At 45.7% G+C, this 23,665-nt stretch overlaps 2 protein-coding genes across 3 annotated transcripts in view; one reads left to right on the top strand and one right to left on the bottom strand.

Moving 5' to 3' along the window:
- Window positions 1-23,665, bottom strand: part of eif5b (eukaryotic translation initiation factor 5B) — a 96,045-nt gene that overhangs the window by 68,186 nt on the left and 4,194 nt on the right. Inside the window, exons 9-26 of one of the 2 annotated variants that reach the window (XM_070855666.1) lie at window positions 22,899-22,991; window positions 22,719-22,805; window positions 22,112-22,171; window positions 21,246-21,541; window positions 21,023-21,130; window positions 20,236-20,346; window positions 19,403-19,470; window positions 18,818-18,959; window positions 18,605-18,736; window positions 17,467-17,649; window positions 17,231-17,392; window positions 16,669-16,800; window positions 16,384-16,515; window positions 16,189-16,265; window positions 15,915-16,079; window positions 15,694-15,832; window positions 15,455-15,616; window positions 13,852-13,965 (exon numbers count right to left, since the gene is read on the bottom strand). In XM_070855666.1, the coding sequence (XP_070711767.1) occupies window positions 13,858-13,965; window positions 15,455-15,616; window positions 15,694-15,832; window positions 15,915-16,079; window positions 16,189-16,265; window positions 16,384-16,515; window positions 16,669-16,800; window positions 17,231-17,392; window positions 17,467-17,649; window positions 18,605-18,736; window positions 18,818-18,959; window positions 19,403-19,470; window positions 20,236-20,346; window positions 21,023-21,130; window positions 21,246-21,541; window positions 22,112-22,171; window positions 22,719-22,805; window positions 22,899-22,991 (2,357 nt within the window). In that variant the 3' untranslated portion in view covers window positions 13,852-13,857. Of the gene's footprint in view, window positions 1-13,093; window positions 13,966-15,454; window positions 15,617-15,693; window positions 15,833-15,914; window positions 16,080-16,188; window positions 16,266-16,383; window positions 16,516-16,668; window positions 16,801-17,230; window positions 17,393-17,466; window positions 17,650-18,604; window positions 18,737-18,817; window positions 18,960-19,402; window positions 19,471-20,235; window positions 20,347-21,022; window positions 21,131-21,245; window positions 21,542-22,111; window positions 22,172-22,718; window positions 22,806-22,898; window positions 22,992-23,665 lie in introns of those variants that run through there. The other variant, XM_070855665.1, reaches the window with a different exon arrangement.
- On the top strand, window positions 3,400-10,625 carry bco1l (beta-carotene oxygenase 1, like). The gene is made up of 11 exons (XM_070855931.1): window positions 3,400-3,489; window positions 4,483-4,611; window positions 4,697-4,826; window positions 6,860-7,007; window positions 7,083-7,230; window positions 7,833-8,053; window positions 8,898-9,164; window positions 9,258-9,363; window positions 9,950-10,044; window positions 10,279-10,390; window positions 10,471-10,625. Exons 1-11 carry the CDS (start codon window positions 3,426-3,428, stop codon window positions 10,623-10,625), a joined length of 1,575 nt encoding a protein of 524 aa, XP_070712032.1. The 5' UTR covers window positions 3,400-3,425.

The raw sequence follows: 23,665 nt of genomic DNA, 5'->3' as shown, positions 1-23,665 counted from the left end.
ACCGACCAATCAGAGGACGCTTCTTTATAGACTGATACCGACCAATCAGAGGACGCTTCTTTATAGACTGATACCGACCAATCAGAGGACGCTTCTTTATAGACTGATACCGACCAATCAGAGGACGCTTCTTTATAGACTGATACCGACCAATCAGAGGACGCTTCTTTATACAGACTGATACCGACCAATCAGAGGACGCTTCTTTACAGACTGATACCGACCAATCAGAGGACGCTTCTTTACAGACTGATACCGACCAATCAGAGGACGCTTCTTTATAGACTGATACCGACCAATCAGAGGACGCTTCTTTATAGACTGATACCGACCAATCAGAGGACGCTTCTTTATAGACTGATACCGACCAATCAGAGGACGCTTCTTTATACAGACTGATACCGACCAATCAGAGGACGCTTCTTTATAGACTGATACCGACCAATCAGAGGACGCTTCTTTACAGACTGATACCGACCAATCAGAGGACGCTTCTTCATAGACTGATACCGACCAATCAGAGGACGCTTCTTTATAGACTGATACCGACCAATCAGAGGACGCTTCTTTACAGACTGATACCGACCAATCAGAGGACGCTTCTTTATACAGACTGATACCGACCAATCAGAGGACGCTTCTTTATACAGACTGATACCGACCAATCAGAGGACGCTTCTTTACAGACTGATACCGACCAATCAGAGGACGCTTCTTTACAGACTGATACCGACCAATCAGAGGACGCTTCTTTATAGACTGATACCGACCAATCAGAGGACGCTTCTTTACAGACTGATACCGACCAATCAGAGGACGCTTCTTCATAGACTGATACCGACCAATCAGAGGACGCTTCTTTATAGACTGATACCGACCAATCAGAGGACGCTTCTTTACAGACTGATACCGACCAATCAGAGGACGCTTCTTTATACAGACTGATACCGACCAATCAGAGGACGCTTCTTTATACAGACTGATACCGACCAATCAGAGGACGCTTCTTTACAGACTGATACCGACCAATCAGAGGACGCTTCTTTACAGACTGATACCGACCAATCAGAGGACGCTTCTTTATACAGACTGATACCGACCAATCAGAGGACGCTTCTTTATAGACTGATACCGACCAATCAGAGGACGCTTCTTTATACAGACTGATACCGACCAATCAGAGGACGCTTCTTTACAGACTGATACCGACCAATCAGAGGACGCTTCTTTATAGACTGATACCGACCAATCAGAGGACGCTTCTTTATAGACTGATACCGACCAATCAGAGGACGCTTCTTTATACAGACTGATACCGACCAATCAGAGGACGCTTCTTTATAGACTGATACCGACCAATCAGAGGACGCTTCTTTATACAGACTGATACCGACCAATCAGAGGACGCTTCTTTACAGACTGATACCGACCAATCAGAGGACGCTTCTTTACAGACTGATACCGACCAATCAGAGGACGCTTCTTTATAGACTGATACCGACCAATCAGAGGACGCTTCTTTATAGACTGATACCGACCAATCAGAGGACGCTTCTTTATAGACTGATACCGACCAATCAGAGGACGCTTCTTTATACAGACTGATACCGACCAATCAGAGGACGCTTCTTTATAGACTGATACCGACCAATCAGAGGACGCTTCTTTACAGACTGATACCGACCAATCAGAGGACGCTTCTTTATACAGACTGATACCGACCAATCAGAGGACGCTTCTTTATAGACTGATACCGACCAATCAGAGGACGCTTCTTTACAGACTGATACCGACCAATCAGAGGACGCTTCTTTACAGACTGATACCGACCAATCAGAGGACGCTTCTTTACAGACTGATACCGACCAATCAGAGGACGCTTCTTTATACAGACTGATACTGACCTAGTAACGCCCTTAGCACACACACACCTTTACTCTGAGCTGACAGACTCTTACAGTCTGTTTTGTACCGTTTTGCTCTTAATGTAATTTAATGACGTCAGAGTTTGTATTTTAGATCCATTTAAACAGGAACATGCTAACATGCTAACATGCTAACATGGACACCCGCTGTGGTTGTTATGTAAAACAATAAAATGCTGACTTGAAGCGTAACAAGGACGTGGACTCTGCTCTCTGGTGTCAAAGTCTTTCTCACGTCTTTATTGATCACTTTTACAGCCTATAAACGCCCTCTGGCTCTAAATAACAAGAGACACAACAAACCGAACGCCCTCCAAACCCTCACACCTGTGGGCAGGTGACCGCCGACCAGCCACACGTCCAACAGAGCAGCGCTGACAAGAGCGGCTGTAAAGCAGTAAACTGATTTAACCAATTAGACGAGTCTGAAGGTCACTTCACAGGACGAAGAAACTGAAGCAGCTCAGAAATTCACCTTTTTATGTTCAAGATAAGAGAAAATACAACCAAGACTTTTATTTATTCATCTATTCATTATCTACATTTATCTGAATTTATCCCTGAAGGTGAAACTTTTCATAAAGAATGGAATAAAAATGTTTTTAGAGCTATACAGAGAATTAGAGCTGCAAAAGACAGAAAATATTATCCAAACTATTGTTTTAGTTTCATTTCTAACCCAAAAAGTGAAACTTTTCAGTGTGATTCGTGTCAGAAAACTGAATATTTTGGGGGTTTTGAACTAAAAAAAGAAGAAATGATCTGATAATGAAAATAATCATTTGCTACGCTGCCGTTTAAAGGCTTCTGATAAAGAGTTTACACATAATTTAACAGGTTTAAAACAGATTCTCTGTCTCATAATATTGTAGTTTTGGAACAATAATATATTTGTGTGTTTTACTTGCTGCTGTGCTTCTTCTATAAATAATATATACTTTGGCTTGTTTCTATTCATTTTATTTACTTTATTTTCAGTATATGATTCATTCTTTGTATTTTATTGGAATGTTTAATGTGTTTATGTTGATTTTATGTGTCATATATAAAGTTTATCACTATTATGATCATTATTATTACTGTAGATCTGAACATGTGGCTCACCAGCTGGGGGTTCATCACAGTTTGCATTTAGACGGATGTCATAACGCTGATCATTATCGTCTGTTCACAGTTAATCAGTTGTCTTTATGATCACATTTCAGTTCAAAGATTCACTTCTTTAGTCTCAGCCTGCTCCCCTTCACAGTAAAAGCACACACAGGAGGTAGATCAGTGTGTGTTTGGGGCTTGAAGTAGGTCAGAGACGGTTGTTTTATTGTGAAAGGCCACAGCAGAGCCGTGACATCATCAATAAAGCTGGTCGTCGTGACATGGAGATCATCACGTAGACGGACAGCGGCGGCATAAAATCAGCCTCCGCCCGTCTGCGGGTTCAGTCAGTGGACGGGGTACAGCAGGAGCTGCAGGGGTGCATTCTGGGAAATATCAGAGAGAGACATGCAGTCGATATTTGCAAAGAACGGATCAGAAACTCCGGAGCCGGTGGAGGCCGAGGTCAAAGGTCAGAGTGTCTCAGATAAACAAAGAACAAGTGTTTTATTTTTACTTCTAATAAACTGGTGAGGAGTTCATTTGTTTTCCAGATTGTTTGTATATTTTGGAGCGAGTATTGAATTAAAGAGCTGAACCAACTGACATCTGTGACTTTTAATAATTCTGTTAAATATCGTTTTTAATTCTCATAGAACAGCTGCTATAATAATAACTTATTATGGTATTTCTATCTCCCACGCCGTCCTGTAACATTCCCTTATTTCCTCATAGTGTTTTATGTTTATTAGGAAAACCATAACTTCATGTTTAAACCATTAAAATCATGTTTTTATATTTGAATATAATAAGTTTAGAGAGTTTTGTCATTAACCCTTTCATGCATAGAGGTCACTACAGTGTGCAGCTATTCAAAAGCTGTTTTCTTGTATATGCATGAGTTTTGATGGCACATCAGCCACTACAGTGAAGCTACTGCATCATCTCACACACTGCTACCCAGTGGGAAGCCACTGCAAGTGAAAAAAAAAAAGAGTGAAACCAAGATGGCCGACAGACAGACAGGAACACCAAGTTTTTTTCTGTTCAAACCTTCTTTAAAAAGAAACCATGCAGGTAAGAAAAATATGGTGACTTCAAGTAACGTCTAAGGAGTCATGCAATTGCTACATTTTCCAAGTATTGATTTTATATTGGGAGGAAATTATGATTAATCACATGTCCACTGAAGTGTACATCATGCATCACTAGCTAGATTTCAACTACTGGACATGTAAATATATCTTTATAAAATATGGGTTGAAAAAAAAAAGTTCAAATCTTGTTTTTCATGAATAAAAATGAATAAAAACACTTAGTAAAAGAATCCTGACTGAGGTCAGGATCATAATTCATGCATGAAAGGGTTAAAATACATGAATGTAAAGTTTCAGGATAAAGTCTGTACAGTGAAATGTACAGCGTCTCTGCGGTAATGAACCCGTGTTTGACCTTTGCCCTGCAGGCGCCCTCCCGTCCTGGCTGCAGGGCACCCTGCTGAGGAACGGGCCCGGCCTGTTCTCGGTGGGCGGCTCCGAGTACAACCACTGGTTCGACGGCATGTCGCTCATCCACAGCTTCACCTTCAGCGGCGGTGAGGCGGCAGAATTTAAGATGTAACCGCAGCGTTTCCTCGCCATCAGTGAGCCTGTTTCACAGCAGCGGTGTCGGTGTTTTAGGGAAGGTGACCTACAGGAGCAAGTTCCTCAAGAGTGACACCTACAGCAGGAACATCAAGGCCGACAGGATCGTCGTCTCCGAGTTTGGAACCATGATTTACCCAGATCCCTGCAAGAACATCTTTTCCAGGTACAAGCAATCCAGGACACGTAGAGATCTGTTTTAGTCCATCCAGGACACGTAGAGATCTGTTTTAGTCCATCCAGGACACCTTGAGATCTGTTTTAGTCCATCCAGGACACCTTGAGATCTGTTTTACCTTGAGATCTGTTTTAGTCCATCCAGGACACTTAGAGATCTGTTTTAGTCCATCCAGGACACTTAGAGATCTGTTTTAGTCCATCCAGGACACTTAGAGATCTGTTAGAGACCATCCAGGACACTTAGAGATCTGTTTTAGTCCATCCAGGACACTTAGAGATCTGTTAGAGACCATCCAGGACACTTAGAGATCTGTTTTAGTCCATCCAGGACACTTAGAGATCTGTTTTAGTCCATCCAGGACACCTTGGAGATCTGTTTTAGTCCATCCAGGACACTTAGAGATCTGTTTTAGTCCATCCAGGACACTTAGAGATCTGTTTTAGTCCATCCAGGACAGATAGAGATCTGTTAGAGTCCATCCAGGACACCTTGAGATCTGTTTTAGTCCATCCAGGACACCTTGAGATCTGTTTTCGTCCATCCAGGACACTTAGAGATCTGTTTTAGTCCATCCAGGACACCTTGGAGATCTGTTTTAGTCCATCCAGGACACTTAGAGATCTGTTTTAGTCCATCCAGGACACTTAGAGATCTGTTTTAGTCCATCCAGGACACTTAGAGATCTGTTTTAGTCCATCCAGGACACCTTGAGATCTGTTTTAGTCCATCCAGGACACCTTGAGATCTGTTTTAGTCCATCCAGGACACCTTGAGATCTGTTTTAGTCCATCCAGGACACTTAGAGATCTGTTTTAGTCCATCCAGGACACTTAGAGATCTGTTAGAGTCCATCCAGGACACCTTGGAGATCTGTTTTAGTCCATCCAGGACACCTTGAGATCTGTTTTAGTCCATCCAGGACACCTTGAGATCTGTTTTAGTCCATCCAGGACACTTAGAGATCTGTTTTAGTCCATCCAGGACACTTAGAGATCTGTTTTAGTCCATCCAGGACACCTTGGAGATCTGTTTTAGTCCATCCAGGACACCTTGAGATCTGTTTTAGTCCATCCAGGACAGATAGAGATCTGTTTTAATCCATCCAGGACAGATAGAGATCTGTTAGAGTCCATCCAGGACAGATAGAGATCTGTTAGAGTCCATCCAGGACAGATAGAGATCTGTTTTAATCCATCCAGGACACCTTGAGATCTGTTTTAGTCCATCCAGGACACTTAGAGATCTGTTTTAGTCCATCCAGGACAGATAGAGATCTGTTTTAGTCCATCCAGGACACCTTGGAGATCTGTTTTAGTCCATCCAGGACACTTAGAGATCTGTTTTAGTCCATCCAGGACACCATGGAGATCTGTTTTAGTCCATCCAGGACACCTTGAGATCTGTTTTAGTCCATCCAGGACACTTAGAGATCTGTTTTAGTCCATCCAGGACACTTAGAGATCTGTTTTAGTCCATCCAGGACACCTTGGAGATCTGTTTTAGTCCATCCAGGACACCTTGGAGATCTGTTTTAGTCCATCCAGGACACTTAGAGATCTGTTTTAGTCCATCCAGGACACTTAGAGATCTGTTTTAGTCCATCCAGGACACTTAGAGATCTGTTTTAGTCCATCCAGGACAGATAGAGATCTGTTAGAGTCCATCCAGGACACCTTGGAGATCTGTTTTAGTCCATCCAGGACACCTTGAGATCTGTTTTAGTCCATCCAGGACACTTAGAGATCTGTTTTAGTCCATCCAGGACAGATAGAGATCTGTTAGAGTCCATCCAGGACACCTTGAGATCTGTTTTAGTCCATCCAGGACACCTTGAGATCTGTTTTAGTCCATCCAGGACACCTTGAGATCTGTTTTAGTCCATCCAGGACACTTAGAGATCTGTTTTAGTCCATCCAGGACACTTAGAGATCTGTTTTAGTCCATCCAGGACACTTAGAGATCTGTTTTAGTCCATCCAGGACACTTAGAGATCAGACCTGTTCTCTCACCCACACTAGGGTTTTCACGCACCTCTCCAACATCATCCCCGACTTCACCGACAACAACTTGATCAACATCATCCGTTACGGTCAGGACTACTACGCCTCCTCCGAGATCAACTACATGAACCAGATCGATCCCGTCACCCTGGAGACCATCGGGAGGGTAAGTGTGTCCGGGGGTCATCGATCAATAACAAATACTACCTCAAACGTATCGCTTATCGCTGCCAAATTCCAGATTAACTACAGGAACCACATCGCTCTGAACTTGGCGACGGCTCACCCTCACTACGACGACGAGGGAAACACCTACAACATGGGCACGGCCATCATGGGCTTCGGCCGGCCCAAATACGTCATCTTCAAAGTCCCGGCTGATGCTTCAGGTAAACTGACTTCACCGGGATGGAGCGGCGTCGGAGGACAAAGGGAGCAAAACTCTTTATGGCTCTGATTGTTTCAGCAATAAAGTTGCTCAATTGTGCAGGAGGTCAAGTTTTTATCTAATTACAGCGCTGAGCTTGATTGATTTACGAGGCGTCGTAGCTCGTTATCACAGGATAATAAGGTTAGTAATGAACCACAGAGGAAAACGCCCCGCCGAGGACGGCAAAGGGGGAGTACTTTGATGAAAAGTTGGGATGTTACGAGGAGAAAGTTGTAGTTCTATAGAAATATGACGTTCACCATCTTTATCGTTAGCGTGTTAGCATGCTAGCATTTGAGTCTTAAACACATTAAAGCTGGAGACGACAAACTCTGATGATGATTCTCATCTTATCATGTTTTTAGTTTGTTGTTTTACTTCTTATGTGCATTTGTTCTTTGGTTTTATTCTCGTTTTAACCATCTTGCCTGGTTTTGTGAAGTATGTTTCTTAAAAAAGTTTATTATTATCACTATTATTAAACGTTATTACGATTCATCCTAAAGGGAACTGAGCAAAATGTCACGTGAAATCGTCCCAAACTCTGCTCTGCTGTTCCAGATAAGGACAATAAGAAGCCGGCGCTGAGGAAAGTTAAGCAGGTCTGTTCGATCCCGTTTCGCTCCACTTTGTTCCCGAGCTACTTCCACAGCTTCGGCATGACGGAAAACTACATCGTGTTCGTGGAACAGGCCTTTAAATTGGACATCGTCAAACTGGCCACCGCCTACTTCAGAGGGGTCAACTGGGGGAGCTGCCTCAAATACGATAAGGACGACATCGTAAGTATCGTCTAACACTGTACGCTAACATGCTAACACGCTAACTAACTAGCACACACACACTATAGACCTGCACTAACTTTTTTACACTATAGACTAACATGCTAACACGCTAACTAACTAGCACACAAACTATAGACCTGCACTACCTTTTTACACTATAGACTAACATGCTAACACGCTAACTAACTAGCACACACACTATAGACCTGCACTAACTTTTTTACACTATAGACTAACATGCTAACACGCTAACTAACTAGCACACACACTATAGACCTGCACTAACTTTTTTACACTATAAACTAACATGCTAACACGCTAACTAACTAGCACACACACACTATAGACCTGCACTAACTTTTTTACACTATAGACTAACATGCTAACACGCTAACTAACTAGCACACACACACTATAGACCTGCACTAACTTTTTTACACTATAGACTAACATGCTAACACGCTAACTAACTAGCACACACACTATAGACCTGCACTAACTTTTTTACACTATAGACTAACATGCTAACACGCTAACTAACTAGCACACACACTATAGACCTGCACTAACTTTTTTACACTATAAACTAACATGCTAACACGCTAACTATCTAGCACACACACTATAGACCTGCACTAACTTTTTTACACTATACACTAACATGCTAACACGCTAACTAACTAGCACACACACACTATAGACCTGCACTAACTTTTTTACACTATAGACTAACATGCTAACATGCTAACAACACCTTGGGTTAAACATGTTTTCCATAGTGACGACAAACAGGAAATCAGATCATCAGAATAACTTCTCCACTGTTTTCTCTCCACCTCAGACTCTGTTTCACGTCATCAACAGAAAGACCGGAAAGGCGGTGTCCACCCATTTCTACGCCGACGCCTTTGTGGTTTTCCACCACATCAACGCGTATGAGGCCGACGACCACGTGGTGTTCGACCTGATCACCTATAAGGACTCCAACCTGTACGACATGTTCTACATCCAGAACATGAGACAGGAGACCAGCAGCTTCATGCAGTCCAACGACAGCTTCAGCCCGCCGGTCTGCCAGAGGTTCGTCCTGCCGCTCGGCGTCCACGGGGTACGACTGCACAACCGCGGCCCAGAACACCTCAGCGTGTACATGGACTCTCCAGCATCTTATTAACGGAGGAGTCTGTCATGTGTTTCCCAGGAGTCTCCCAGAGGATCTAACCTGGTGACCCTGACGGACACGACGGCCCAGGCGGTGATGCAGGAGAACGGATCCGTCTACTGCCAGCCAGACACCCTGTTCACAGGTCTGAACGACTTAGAGAGTGATTAAAGGAAAGGTAGTAAAAGTGTTGGAACTGGTCCAGCAGCCACCAAACGGGCTGCAATGGCACACACCAGACTCCATTCACAAAAAGAGTAATTTTAGCTCACAGAACACAGGAGCTGTTGCTGCCTCCATCAGTTTGTGTTTGTTATTGTGTGTTATGCAGTTATTGTGTTGGATCTGAACTAAACCTTTAAAACACCAAAGTCACTCAATAATGCAAACAAATTAACTGATGAAGGCAGCGTTACACCAGCAACTCTTGTGTAAAATCCCTGTTTTAGTGAATGTAGTCTGGTGTGTGTGCTGTTTGTGGTTAAACCAAAAGGATCTTCCAGGTCTCTCTCTGTAGGGATCCTTTCCATGATGCTGTCACACACTGAGAATAACACTCTGAGCCTGTCAGTGGATCAAACAAGCACTTTTAGTGGACCTACTGTGATCTACTGGACCAGTTCCAACACTTTAACTACCTACCAGTCACTCAGACACCAGGATGTGGACAGAGAGGACCAGGGGAGAGCTGCTCTCTGATTTACTTCCTAATGAGTCTAATTCCTCCTCAGGTCTGGAGCTGCCAGGGATCAACTACAAGTTCAACGCTAAAAAGTACAGATACTTCTACGGCTCCAAGGTGGACTGGTCTCCTCATCCCAACAAGGTGAAACACCTCAGTCCACCTTTGACCCCTTCAGCGTCCAACACATGCTCACGTTTATGAATCTATGACGGCGAAATTAATCATAAATCAGCTGCAGCGCGACATTATGGCCAGTCGGCTGTTTCACTGTGTCTGTCCAGACTGGAATATCTGAACAATGGTCCCCAGAGGATCAACCGACCGACCGACCGACCAACATAAAACCTTGGATTCTGTCTCCCGTCTCCCCCACAGGTCGCCAAGATCGACATCGTCACCAGGAAGCACATGGAGTGGCAGCAGGACAACTGCTTCCCTTCAGAGCCGGTGTTTGTGGCGTCTCCAGGAGCCGTGGAGGAGGACGACGGTGAGGGCTCTCCGTCTACCGAACCACAGCGACTCTCCGGCTGATTGTGGTTCTGACTGTTTGAACTCTTGTTCTTTCAGGGGTGATCTTATCGTCCGTCATCTCTCCGGATCCCAACATTTCTCCCTTCATGCTCGTCCTCGACGCCAAAACCTTCCAGGAGATCGGCCGAGCCTCCATCCCCGCCAGCGTCCACATGGACCTTCACGGACATTTCATCCCCGCCGCCGTCTGACGGCCGACACACGGGCCAAACTAACTATTTACTCCTTTATGTGGCTTCGGGCATGTTCTGTTCTACCTCTTTACTGTCTGAACTGGAAACGTTACACAAAGACTCATGAACTTCAGTCACTTTGTTTGGTTTCTAAACTGTCCTGAAAGCAACACAGACGCTGTTTCAGGATAAAACTCATCCAGCACATTTAAAACAGTGAAACACAACCAGATGGAAAGTGAGAGCCTATCGATCTATATTTTACTGTATATCTATCATCATGTGATCAGACACAGTTGTTGTTTTGACCTCAGTGATCCTCCGTAGGCTTTTTGGCACCAGGTTAAATAGTATGGAAGTCCACAGCTGCCAATATTTAAATGACTCAAATTAAAATAATTTTAATTTTCAATTCAGGAGCTGTGAAGTTCAGTCGATCATTCGCTCCACAGACAACCAATCAGGAACTAGTTTGAGTTTAAAAAAAAGAAATAAAAATTCTTGTTCTCAAATGTAATAATTTGCTGTTTTTGTTGGTTTTGTTGTAATAAAGTGAATATTTTTGGATTTTGGATGATTTGTGGAACAAACAGACATCTGAAGAGGTTCATTGTCTCTTTCTAATGTTTCATAGACCAAAATATTCATCGATTAACCAAGAAAATAATCAGCATATTGAACGACCAATCAGAGGACGCTTCTTTACAGACTGATACCGACCAATCAGAGGACGCTTCTTTATAGACTGATACCGACCAATCAGAGGACGCTTCTTTATACAGACTGATACCGACCAATCAGAGGACGCTTCTTTATACAGACTGATACCGACCAATCAGAGGACGCTTCTTTACAGACTGATACCGACCAATCAGAGGACGCTTCTTTACAGACTGATACCGACCAATCAGAGGACGCTTCTTTATACAGACTGATACCGACCAATCAGAGGACGCTTCTTTATACAGACTGATACCGACCAATCAGAGGACGCTTCTTTACACAGACTGATACCGACCAATCAGAGGACGCTTCTTTATACAGACTGATACCGACCAATCAGAGGACGCTTCTTTATACAGACTGATACCGACCAATCAGAGGACGCTTCTTTACAGACTGATACCGACCAATCAGAGGACGCTTCTTTATAGACTGATACCGACCAATCAGAGGACGCTTCTTTACAGACTGATACCGACCAATCAGAGGACGCTTCTTTATACAGACTGATACCGACCAATCAGAGGACGCTTCTTTACACAGACTGATACCGACCAATCAGAGGACGCTTCTTTATACAGACTGATACCGACCAATCAGAGGACGCTTCTTTATAGACTGATACCGACCAATCAGAGGACGCTTCTTTATACAGACTGATACCGACCAATCAGAGGACGCTTCTTTATACAGACTGATACCGACCAATCAGAGGACGCTTCTTTACAGACTGATACCGACCAATCAGAGGACGCTTCTTTATACAGACTGATACCGACCAATCAGAGGACGCTTCTTTATAGACTGATACCGACCAATCAGAGGACGCTTCTTTATACAGACTGATACCGACCAATCAGAGGACGCTTCTTTACACAGACTGATACCGACCAATCAGAGGACGCTTCTTTATAGACTGATACCGACCAATCAGAGGACGCTTCTTTATAGACTGATACCGACCAATCAGAGGACGCTTCTTTATACAGACTGATACCGACCAATCAGAGGACGCTTCTTTATACAGACTGATACCGACCAATCAGAGGACGCTTCTTTATACAGACTGATACCGACCAATCAGAGGACGCTTCTTTACACAGACTGATACCGACCAATCAGAGGACGCTTCTTTACAGACTGATACCGACCAATCAGAGGACGCTTCTTTACAGACTGATACCGACCAATCAGAGGACGCTTCTTTACAGACTGATACCGACCAATCAGAGGACGCTTCTTTACAGACTGATACCGACCAATCAGAGGACGCTTCTTTATACAGACTGATACCGACCAATCAGAGGACGCTTCTTTATACAGACTGATACCGACCAATCAGAGGACGCTTCTTTACAGACTGATACCGACCAATCAGAGGACGCTTCTTTACACAGACTGATACCGACCAATCAGAGGACGCTTCTTTATAGACTGATACCGACCAATCAGAGGACGCTTCTTTACAGACTGATACCGACCAATCAGAGGACGCTTCTTTACAGACTGATACCGACCAATCAGAGGACGCTTCTTTACAGACTGATACCGACCAATCAGAGGACGCTTCTTTACACAGACTGATACCGACCAATCAGAGGACGCTTCTTTACAGACTGATACCGACCAATCAGAGGACGCTTCTTTACACAGACTGATACCGACCAATCAGAGGACGCTTCTTTACAGACTGATACCGACCAATCAGAGGACGCTTCTTTATAGACTGATACCGACCAATCAGAGGACAGCGACACTTCAGGTTTCGTCAGAATCGTGGGAATTTATTACATCAGCAGTTGCAGCAAAAACAGTTTAAAATCTTCCAGAGGTGACGTCCTCCGTCAGTTAAACCTCCCCCGTCTGCCGTCCAACATGGCCGACACACCGCACAGCAAAGCCGTCGACACCGAGTCAGCTCGTTATAGTCTTTGACGTTGACGCCGTCGCCGCCGTCGCTTCGATGATTTGGTGTTTTGTGAAAAGAAAAAGTATATATATTGTTTTTTCCTCCTCCTTCAGCCCTGGTGCCGCTCAGTACAATCCCATAATGCACCTGGGAGGCTGAATGATGGCTCTGCTGAGTCGCCTCGTTAAGCTCGTTAACCTCAGTCTGGAGGGGAGAGTGAAGGGGGCGGAGCCTGGGACACGAAGCAGCAGCCACAAATCGGAGCAGAGAAGAAGAAGAAAAAATAATAACACAACGTTGATGCTGAAGAACAGGCACGTTGGAATACTGTGTGTGTGTGTGTTGTAGAGTGTGTGTGTGTGTGTGTGTGTGTGTGTGTGTGTGTGTGTGTGTGTGTGTGTGTGTGTGTGTGTGATCTAAACTATCACTGTTTACAACAGTGGAAAAAACTGTTCGTTTCTCACAGAAAAACACTTTCACATCTTTTTTCGGCGTTCTTTCCGTTACGTTTCTGTCCGGCGCCATCCGTCGGCTCATCATGTGAGGGAGGAAGGGTGTGTGTGTGTGTGTGTGTGTGTGTGTGTGTGTTTCTATGTGTGCGTGTGTGTTTCAGGTCCCTCAGATGATCTCGAAGGTCTTCTTCAGCTCCATGATCAGCTGCCAATCAGTTTTCTGCATCTCGTCTCTAAACCAGTTCTTCAGAGCGTCGATGGACGCCCGCGTGATCTGAAACACACACATAAATGTTATCGTTAACCCCCATGATCCTCTCTGTCCTCATCCTGGTGTCTGAGTGACTGGTAGGTAGTAAAAGTGTTGGAACTGGTCCAGTAGATCACCTCAGCCAGCAGCCACCAAACGGGCTGCAATGGCTGCAACGTGATCCTTTGGGACAACTGCACCTGATCACAGTAGGTCCACTAAAAGAGCTTGTTTGATCCACTGACAGGCTCAGAGTGTTATTCTAAGTGTGTGACAGCATCATGGAAAGGATCCCTACAGAGAGAGACCTGGAAGATCCTTTTGGTTTAACCACAAACAGCACACACACCAGACTACATTCACTAAAACAGGGGTTTTAGAGAACAGGACACAGGAGCTGCTGCTCTGCTGCTGCCTCCATCAGTCAGTGTGTTGGTGTTGTTGTGTGACTTTGGTGTTTTAGAAGTTTAATTCAGATCCAACATAATATTTGTGGATCACACAATAACAACAAACTAACTGATAAAGGCAGCAGTAGACCAGCAGCTCCTGTGTTCTGCAAGCTAAAATCAGTGTTTTTGTGAATGTAGTCTGGTGTGTTTGAAGACTAATTAACAGCTGTTTGTCAGTGACCATCAGAGGACGATGGTTTTATTAACTAAACTTAAACAGAATCTAAAGTTTGTCTTTAAAAACTAGCTGAGATCGTTCGTATGACAGATAAAACGTTCTTACCCTTCTCTCCGTCTCTCCCTCACTTCTCTCCTCCTCACCCACGTTTCTTTTCTTTATCTCTTCGTCTCTCCCTTCCACTCTTCCTCTCTTTCTTCCCTCATCTCATACCATCGCCGCCGCGCTCCCCGTAACCACGGCGACGCGACGAAGCTCATCAACAAAATCAAAGGTTTCTGGGGAAAGTTCTTCGTGGAGCTTCTGTTTAATGTTTCCTGAAGGTTTCTCGTTGTTTTAAACAGAATATTTCTCATTTTGTTTGAGTGTTTTTGGACAAACTGAGACTTTTCTGGACAAAATGTCTTTATTTAATGAAGAAAACATCCGGAGCCCAGTTCAGGAACATCTTAATCTGAAACCTTTATCTTCAGCTCATGAAGTAATAATGACTGTGAACTAACTTTGAGACTTTTGTCTTTAAAGTATTAAAGTATTATTATTATTTTGACTTGAGCTCGTTTGAAAGGCCGACTGTTAGGAGAAGAACGGTTTTTAGTTTTTATTATCTAGAAATGAGGAAATAATTCAGATTCAGATCGGCCGCCATGTTTAAGTTTTTCTTTTAAAGATTTTATTGTTTTTAAAAAAAGCTACGATGAACTCTCGGCTAAAACTGTTAAGTGGAAAATAAAATGTGACAACGATTTAGCTCTAATTTTGGCCGCTGTGAGCTTCCGTACTCTGATTTAACCCAAACAAAATTAGAAAACATCTCGTCTCGGCGCCACGGCGTCGGCCGGCTCTTTACTTAACGTCTAGATTTCCTGTTTGGCGCGCTCACCTTGCTGACGATGATGTCGGTGGCCTCGAAGTGGCGGCCGTACATCTTGGGCGACTCCCCGGGGATGGGCTCGATCTTCACGCAGATCTCCTGGCCCTTCTTGGCGGAGTCGACCGCCTTGTGGTTCATCTCGATGCTGGTGACCACGCCGATGTCCACGAACTGGAACACACGGGAGAGAGCGTGAGCCTTCGCACGGCGCTTACCGATCAAACGTGGCCGCCGTGAGCGAGCCCTACCCCTTTACTGGGGACGCAGAGCGGCGTCCCTTGTCGCAGCACGCCGGCGTCGATGGTCACGCCCATCACGATGGGATCTCTGGAGTTGAAGATGAACTGAGGAAGAACTCGCAGCTTCACGGGGAACACGGCGATGTGCCTGCGGCGAGAGAAACGGTGTTGAGATGAAGCACCTGAACGCCACATCAGAAGATGGCGGCGGCGGCGGCGCTCTGCCCTACTTGTACTCGTCCTGCTTGGCCTTCTTGTAGTCCTCCCGGTACTTGGTGAAGGCGTCGAACAGGTGGTAGATGATCTCAGCAGAGAAGACCCGGACTCCCAGGCTGTCGGCCATCTCCTGACTCTCCCGCTCCACCTTCACGTCGAACGCCAGGATGACGGCGTACCTGAGAAACAACAAGTGATGTCATCACACGCGCCTGTTTTTAAATCTGATGATTCTCTTCATCGTGGATCGACGCGATCGCTCGATCGCTGATCCGCCGATCGACGTACTGCGGGTCGTGCTCCAGCATCGCCGACGCCTTCATGACGTCCTTCTTGTGGACCGGGCCGATGTTGATGCCGGAGTACTGCGGGAACACAGAGGTCAGAGGTCAGAGGTCAGAGGTCGGCTTCTGCTCTGAGTGTTACCGCTTCCTGCTGCCTTTCAGAATAAAAGCCCCGAGAAGAACGCCGGTGGGCACTCACGGGGACTTTGGACGTGCGGAGGAACTCGAGCAGCGCCTCCAGCGAGCCCAGCGTGGACGCCTGGACGTAGACGCCTTTCTCCTCCAGCTTGATGCAGCTCAGCGTCTGTTTGAGCTCCCGGACCAGTTCTTCCTGAAACACACACACACATCAGAGCTGTGTGTCTGTGTGTGTGTGTGTGTGTCTGTGTGTGTGTCTGTGCGTGTCTGTGTGTGTGTGTGTCTGTGTGTGTCTGTGTGTGTGTGTCTGTGTGTCTGTGTGTGTGTGTCTGTGTGTCTGTGTTACCCTCAGGACGGGGACCTCGTCGTCCTGGTGAGCCACCAGCAGGGGGAGCCCCGCCAGCGTCTTCTCCAGGTCTTTGCCCAGAATCTTCACGCCCTGAGACGTCGACACCTCCTTGTGCTTCTCGTACTGGCTCTGCACACGTCAATCAATCAATCAATCAATCAATCAATCAATCAATCAATACACACACACGCTGTTCTCACACTGATGGTACAAGCCACCCAAAACTTAAACTGGCCAAATGTGCTCCGAGGCCTGACATCCAAACCGTGCAGCTTAATTCAGCAGTGAACAACGTTTCCATTGTATAAGAACCTGTTCCAGGTATTAGTCAGACCCTCAGGTGTTTCCAGGAAATGGAGTTACGGTTTTTAAAAAACTTTAGATAGAAATGCATGAAAATATAAACAAATGGACCTAATTTTTTCCTGGGGGGGGGGGGGGGGGGGGGACTGTGTGGGGGGGTGACTGTGGTTAACTCCCTTTGAGGTGTCCATAATCAGGAATTAATGGCGGCCTGGAGGCAGAGCGCCGACAGCTGCCCGTCCTCTAACCTGGTTACCTTGACTCTGAGCTCCTTCAGAGGGGGGGGCAGCAGCAGCCCTCTGATCTGCGTTACGATTGGTCCTTCCACCCCCGGGACGATGATGGTCTCTCCCTCCCGCAGAGTGCCGTTGATGAGGATGACGTCTATCGTGGTTCCCATACCGGGCAGAGCTTTCACCTGAACACAGAACTCATCAGGTGCGTCCTTCAGAACCGCCGAGTCCAAGTAAAACCAGGAGATGGAACTCTCACCTCCATGACCTGCGCTCGCAGCTCGTCGCAGTGTGCCAGCCGGCGGGCGAGCATCGTCTGGGTGAGCTCCACCAGCAGGGCGATCAGGTTCCCCATCCCGTCGCCGCTGTGGGCCGAGGTCGGAACCAACGACACAAACGTCCGCGGGTCTTTGTTCTCGTAGAACAAGGCGGCGTTAAGACCCTGAAGGAACAACAACACAACTTACTGGTCACTTATGGGGTTCCTCAGGGCTCCATTTTGGGCCCTTTACTGTTTATTGTGTATTAATGACATTAGTAAGTAAAATGTTTTTCTTTGCAGACGATAATGTTGTTTGTTACCATAGAAATCTGATTAGATTACAAAAGGAAAAGTTAAATGATGCTTTAAAAATTTGTACAAAAATGCATTTTGCTAAACACATTTTTATATAAACATGTTTCTTTGCAGAGGACACCATTTTTTATGTCATCATATATTTGAATAATTACAAAAGTAAAAACACATCTTTTGGACTGATAACACAAGGAATGCTGGACACATATCAATTATGAAATGAATGCAAGACTATGGCCGCCTCAAACACTGTGTTCTACCTGAATGTCATGTGAATGATGCTGCATTGTCCTAAATGGCTGCAAGCGATGCAGCTTTTTCTAACAGGATGTTATCCACAGCGTCTGTAACAGGGCTGGTCGCTGTTGCTCAGAATTTACCTCAGAGTCAGTGCAGCGGTTGGCTAGCTAACATTAGCTAGCTAATGTTAGCTAGCTAATGTTAGCTAACAACACCATCATTGTACTGTAATCATGCATCCAAAATACTAAAAACAATGTTTGTCACATTTAATATAAACTCTCTTTACTAACGAGCGATGTTGTTAGCTAGCTAGCCTGCTAACCGCGGTTGAGGCTAATATTGCGAAATACTTTTGTTGAGAGCTAGCTAGTTAATGTTAGTTTAGTTTTCTTTGCTTTTTCAGCAAACATGAAAAACAATAACGTTACGGAGCGATCGGGGGGGTTATAGGTCGAGAAACATGTGATTATCACATTATAAAACACTCGTGGTCACGTCTGTGATCTCAAGCACACAGCTGGTAGCTAAGTGGTTCGTTTACATGACGAAATGAATTACGTGACGTAATGATCGACACCTGCTGAGCGAACTCCACGATGACGGCCTTGGCTCGCTCGTCAAACTCGTCCTTGGTGTTCTTCTTCTGCTTCTTCAGCGTGGCCACGACGTCGGTGTCCGGGCTCTTCTTCCAGTCGTACAGACGGTCGATCTGCCGACGAACAAAAACACCATCAGAAAAAAAGAAGACGACAACGGCGATGACGTAGCTGGTGACGAAGAGGCGACCGACCTTGTTGAGGGCGACGATGAACGGACACTTCTTCTCCTTCAGCAGGTTGATGGACTCGAGCGTCTGAGGCTCCAGGCCGTGCATGATGTCCACCACCAGGATGGCGATGTCGCACAGGGAGCTGCCCCTGTTCCTCAGGTTACTGATCCAATCATGGAGGAAAAGAATGAATCAGGTGCAGTCCAGGTAAGAAAAGAGCTTGTTTGATCCACTGACAGGCTCAGAGTGTTATTCTAAGTGTGTGACAGCATCATGGAAAGGATCCCTACAGAGAGAGACCTGGAAGATCCTTTTGGTTTAACCACAAACAGCACACACACCAGACTACATTCACTAAAACAGGGATTTTAGAGAACAGGACACAGGAGCTGCTGCTCTAGTTGTTGTGCCTCTGGTGTCTTAAAGGTTTAGTGCAGATCTGAACTGAACCTTTAAAACTCCAAAGTCACACAATAACACAAACACACTGACTGATGGAGGCAGCAGCAGAGCAGCAGCTCCTGTGTCCTGTTCTCTAAAATCCCTGTTTTAGTGAATGTAGTCTGGTGTGTGTGAGGTTAAAGCTGTCTGGATGGTGGTTGTTACCTGAAGGACTCGTGTCCTGGAGTGTCGATGATCAGCATGCCGGGAATCCTCAGGTTGTCTTTGTCAAACTGCACAACAAGAGTGAACACCACCGTGAGTGTGTGTGTGTGTGACTGTGTGTGAGTGTGTGTGTGTGTGAGTGTGTGTGTGTGTGTGTGTGTGTGTGTGTGTGTGTGAGTGTGTGAGTGTGTGAGTGTGTGTGTGAGAGAGTGTGTGTGTGTGTGTGTGTGTGTGTGTGTGTGTGTGAGTGTGTGTGTGTGTGTGTGTGTGTGTGTGTGTGTGAGTGTGTGAGTGTGTGAGTGTGTGTGTGAGAGAGTGTGTGTGTGTGTGTGTGTGTGTGAGTGTGTGTGTGTGTGTGTGAGTGTGTGTGTGTGTGTGTGAGTGTGTGTGTGTGTGAGTGTGTGTGTGTGTGTGTGTGTGTGTGTGTGAGTGTGTGTGTGTGTGAGTGTGTGTGTGTGTGTGTGTGTGTGTGTGTGTGTGTGTGAGTGTGTGTGTGTGTGTGAGTGTGTGTGTGTGTGAGTGTGTGTGTGTGTGTGTGTGTGTGTGTGTGTGTGTGTGTGAGTGTGTGTGTGTGTGTGTGTGTGTGTGTGTGTGTGAGTGTGTGAGTGTGTGAGTGTGTGTGTGAGAGAGTGTGTGTGTGTGTGTGTGTGTGAGTGTGTGTGTGTGTGTGTGTGTGTGTGTGTGTGTGAGTGTGTGAGTGTGTGAGTGTGTGTGTGAGAGAGTGTGTGTGTGTGTGTGTGTGTGTGAGTGTGTGTGAGTGTGTGTGAGTGTGTGTGTGTGTGTGTGAGTGTGTGTGAGTGTGTGTGAGTGTGTGTGTGTGTGTGTGTTCATACGTTTTTAACCATCTTCGTTTGCTCTTCAATCGTCTCTTTTGGGACGTTCGTGGCTCCGATCTGCTGAGTGATTCCTCCGGCCTCCCCGTCCTGGACATGAGTGTGTCGCAGCTGCACACACACACAGTAAACAGTCAGTAACCAGTCAGTAACCAGTCAGTGACCAGACAGTGACCAGACAGTGACCAGTCAGTGACCAGACAGTGACCAGACAGTGACCAGACAGTGACCAGACAGTGACCAGTCAGTGACCAGACAGTAACCAGTCAGTAACCAGTCAGTGACCAGACAGTGACCAGACAGTGACCAGTCAGTAACCAGACAGTAACCAGTCAGTGACCAGTCAGTGACCAGACAGTGACCAGACAGTAACCAGACAGTGACCAGTCAGTGACCAGACAGTAACCAGTCAGTAACCAGACAGTGACCAGTCAGTAACCAGTCAGTAACCAGACAGTGACCAGACAGTGACCAGACAGTAACCAGACAGTAACCAGTCAGTGACCAGACAGTAACCAGTCAGTAACCAGACAGTGACCAGTCAGTGACCAGACAGTAACCAGTCAGTAACCAGACAGTGACCAGTCAGTGACCAGACAGTAACCAGTCAGTAACCAGTCAGTGACCAGACAGTGACCAGACAGTGACCAGTCAGTAACCAGTCAGTGACCAGACAGTAACCAGACAGTGACCAGACAGTAACCAGTCAGTAACCAGACAGTAACCAGTCAGTAACCAGTCAGTGACCAGACAGTAACCAGACAGTAACCAGTCAGTAACCAGTCACCTTGTCCAGGATCTTGGTCTTGCCGGTGTCGACGTGTCCGAGCACACAGACCACCGGAGCTCTCAGTCGGTCCTGGTCCACGTTCTTCAGGTTCTCTGCTCGCCGTTTCTATGGAAACAGACACAGGTGGTCAGAGACAGGAGAGACGAGGACCTCCTACTGCTCCTCCTCTCTCCCCCTCCCCTCTCTCTCCCCTCTCTCTCCCCTCTCCCTCCCCCCTCACCTCTATCCTCCTCTTGGCTCTGTCGTACAGTCTCTCCTCCTTCGTCCTCCCGTCATCGTCGTCGCTCTCGCTGCTCTCGTCCTCGCTCTCCTTCGCCGCCCTCCTCTTCGTCTGACCCGCCGCCGTCACCTCCTTCGCCGGCTCCCCCTCATCGTCGCTCTCCTCCTCCTCGTCTTCCTCGTCGTCCTCCTCTTCCTCCTCCTCCTCGTCGTCGTCCTCCTCATCTTCCTCGCTGGCTGTGGGCTGAGCAGCACCAGACGTCTCCTCCTTCACCTCGATGTGGACCTTCTTCAACTCTGACACACAGACGGCAACGGATCAGGACCAGGACCAGGACCAGGACCAGGACCAGGACCAGGACCAGGACCAGGACCAGGACTGATAGTACTGGTCCTAGTACTAGTAGTACTACTATGACTACTGACATTACAAGTGTTACTAGTAGTCTTACTGTTAAGTATTACCAGTAGTATTACTAGCAGTATTACTAGTACTGTTACGGCTGGTGTGAGTATCACTATTACTAACTCTGGTACTACTTCTAGTCTAACTAGTAGTGTTGTTTAAAGTATTACTAGTAGTCTAACTAGTAGTATTACTAGTAGTGTTGTTTAAAGTATTACTAGTAGTCTAACTAGTAGTATTACTAGTAGTGTTATTTTAAGTATTACTAGTAGTCTAACTAGTAGTATTACTGTGAGTACTACAGTTTAGCTGATTAAAGCTGCAATGATTAGTTCACTGATCGTTCTGCACTAAACTGATCATTAACTATTCAGATCATTGATGAACTGTTCTATGATCAATGTCAGAAAACACTCATCATTATTAATCATAATAATGATGACATCATCAGCGAGCGTCACCTTTCTCCTCGTCCGTGGCGATGGCCTCCCAGTCATCTACAGCAGCGTCTGGCTTCACCTCTGAGGAGGAGGAGAAGGAGGAAGAGGAGGAAGAGGAGGAGAAGGAGGAAGAGGAGGAGAAGGAGGAAGAGGAGGAAGAGGAGGAGAAGGAGGAAGAGGAGGAGAAGGAGGAGGAGGAGGAAGAGGAGGAGAAGGAGGAGAAGGAGGAAGAAGAAGTCATCAGGATGATAAACCTGCTAGAAACCTAAAACTACTGACAAAGTACTGAGTACTGACAAAAGCAGGATGCAGTACAGAGTACACAGAGTACACACAGAGTACACACAGAGTACACACAGAGTACACACTACAGTACGTACTGTAGTAAGAACCTGTTAATTATGATGATGATGATGATGATGATGATGATGAAGATGTGAACTGAATCACATATTCTAAATACCAGAACACACCAGTGTTGGTTATGAAAACCTTCCTGAATCAGTTGGATCTTCTGTTTGCAGATGACATGCTACTATCAAACCACATCAGTCCGTGCCCCCTCCCCCCCCCCTCCTCCTCCTCCTCCTCCTCCTCCTCCTCCTCCTCCTCCTCCTCCTCCTCTTACCTGGCTCTGCGGCCGGCGCCTCGGCCTCCGTCTCCATGGCAACGGGCTCTGGTGTCTCCGAGGTGGGCGAAGTGACCTCTGACGTTTCTGTGAGGGAGAGGAGACGTTAACCCTTTGTCTTGTTTTCTGCCTCAGACAGCAGGAGGAGCAGCAAGGGGGGGGGGGGGGGGGGGGCACTACCTTCAGGGGTCTGAGCACTGGGCTTCTTCTTCCTCTTGTCCACGTACACCGGCTTCTTCTTTGGCATCGAGTCTTTGGATGGCACTTCAACACCTGCAGGGGACACACGAGACAGGAAACACACTGTAAACACACTGTAAACACACTTTAACTACACTGTAAACACACTGTAAACACACTGTAAACACACTTTAACTACACTGTAAACACACTGTAAACACACGGTAAACACACTAAACACACTGTAAACACACTTTAACTACACTGTAAACACACTGTTAATACACTGTAAACACACTGTTAATACACTGTAAACACTGTAAACACACTGTTAATACACTGTAACTACACTGTAACTACACTGTAAACACACTGTAAACACACTGTAAATACACTGTAAATACACTGTAAATACACTGTAACTACACTGTAACTACACTGTAACTACACTGTAAACACACTGTAACTACACTGTAACTACACTGTAACTACACTGTAAACACACTGTAAACACACTGTTAATACACTGTAAACACACTGTTAATACACTGTAAACACTGTAAACACACTGTTAATACACTGTAACTACACTGTTAATACACTGTTAATACACTGTAACTACACTGTAACTACACTGTAACTACACTGTAACTACACTGTAAACACACTGTAACTACACTGTAAACACACTGTAAACACTGTTAATACACTGTAACTACTTCCATGAATATACAGCATAAATTCAGTAAATACAAAAGGAGAACTAA

Source organism: Pempheris klunzingeri, chromosome 24 (assembly GCF_042242105.1).
Source record: "Pempheris klunzingeri isolate RE-2024b chromosome 24, fPemKlu1.hap1, whole genome shotgun sequence".
Taxonomy (NCBI): Eukaryota; Metazoa; Chordata; class Actinopteri; order Acropomatiformes; family Pempheridae; genus Pempheris; species Pempheris klunzingeri.
Note: the sequence above shows the minus strand (reverse complement) of the source record. Positions and strands in the feature narration are given on the sequence as shown.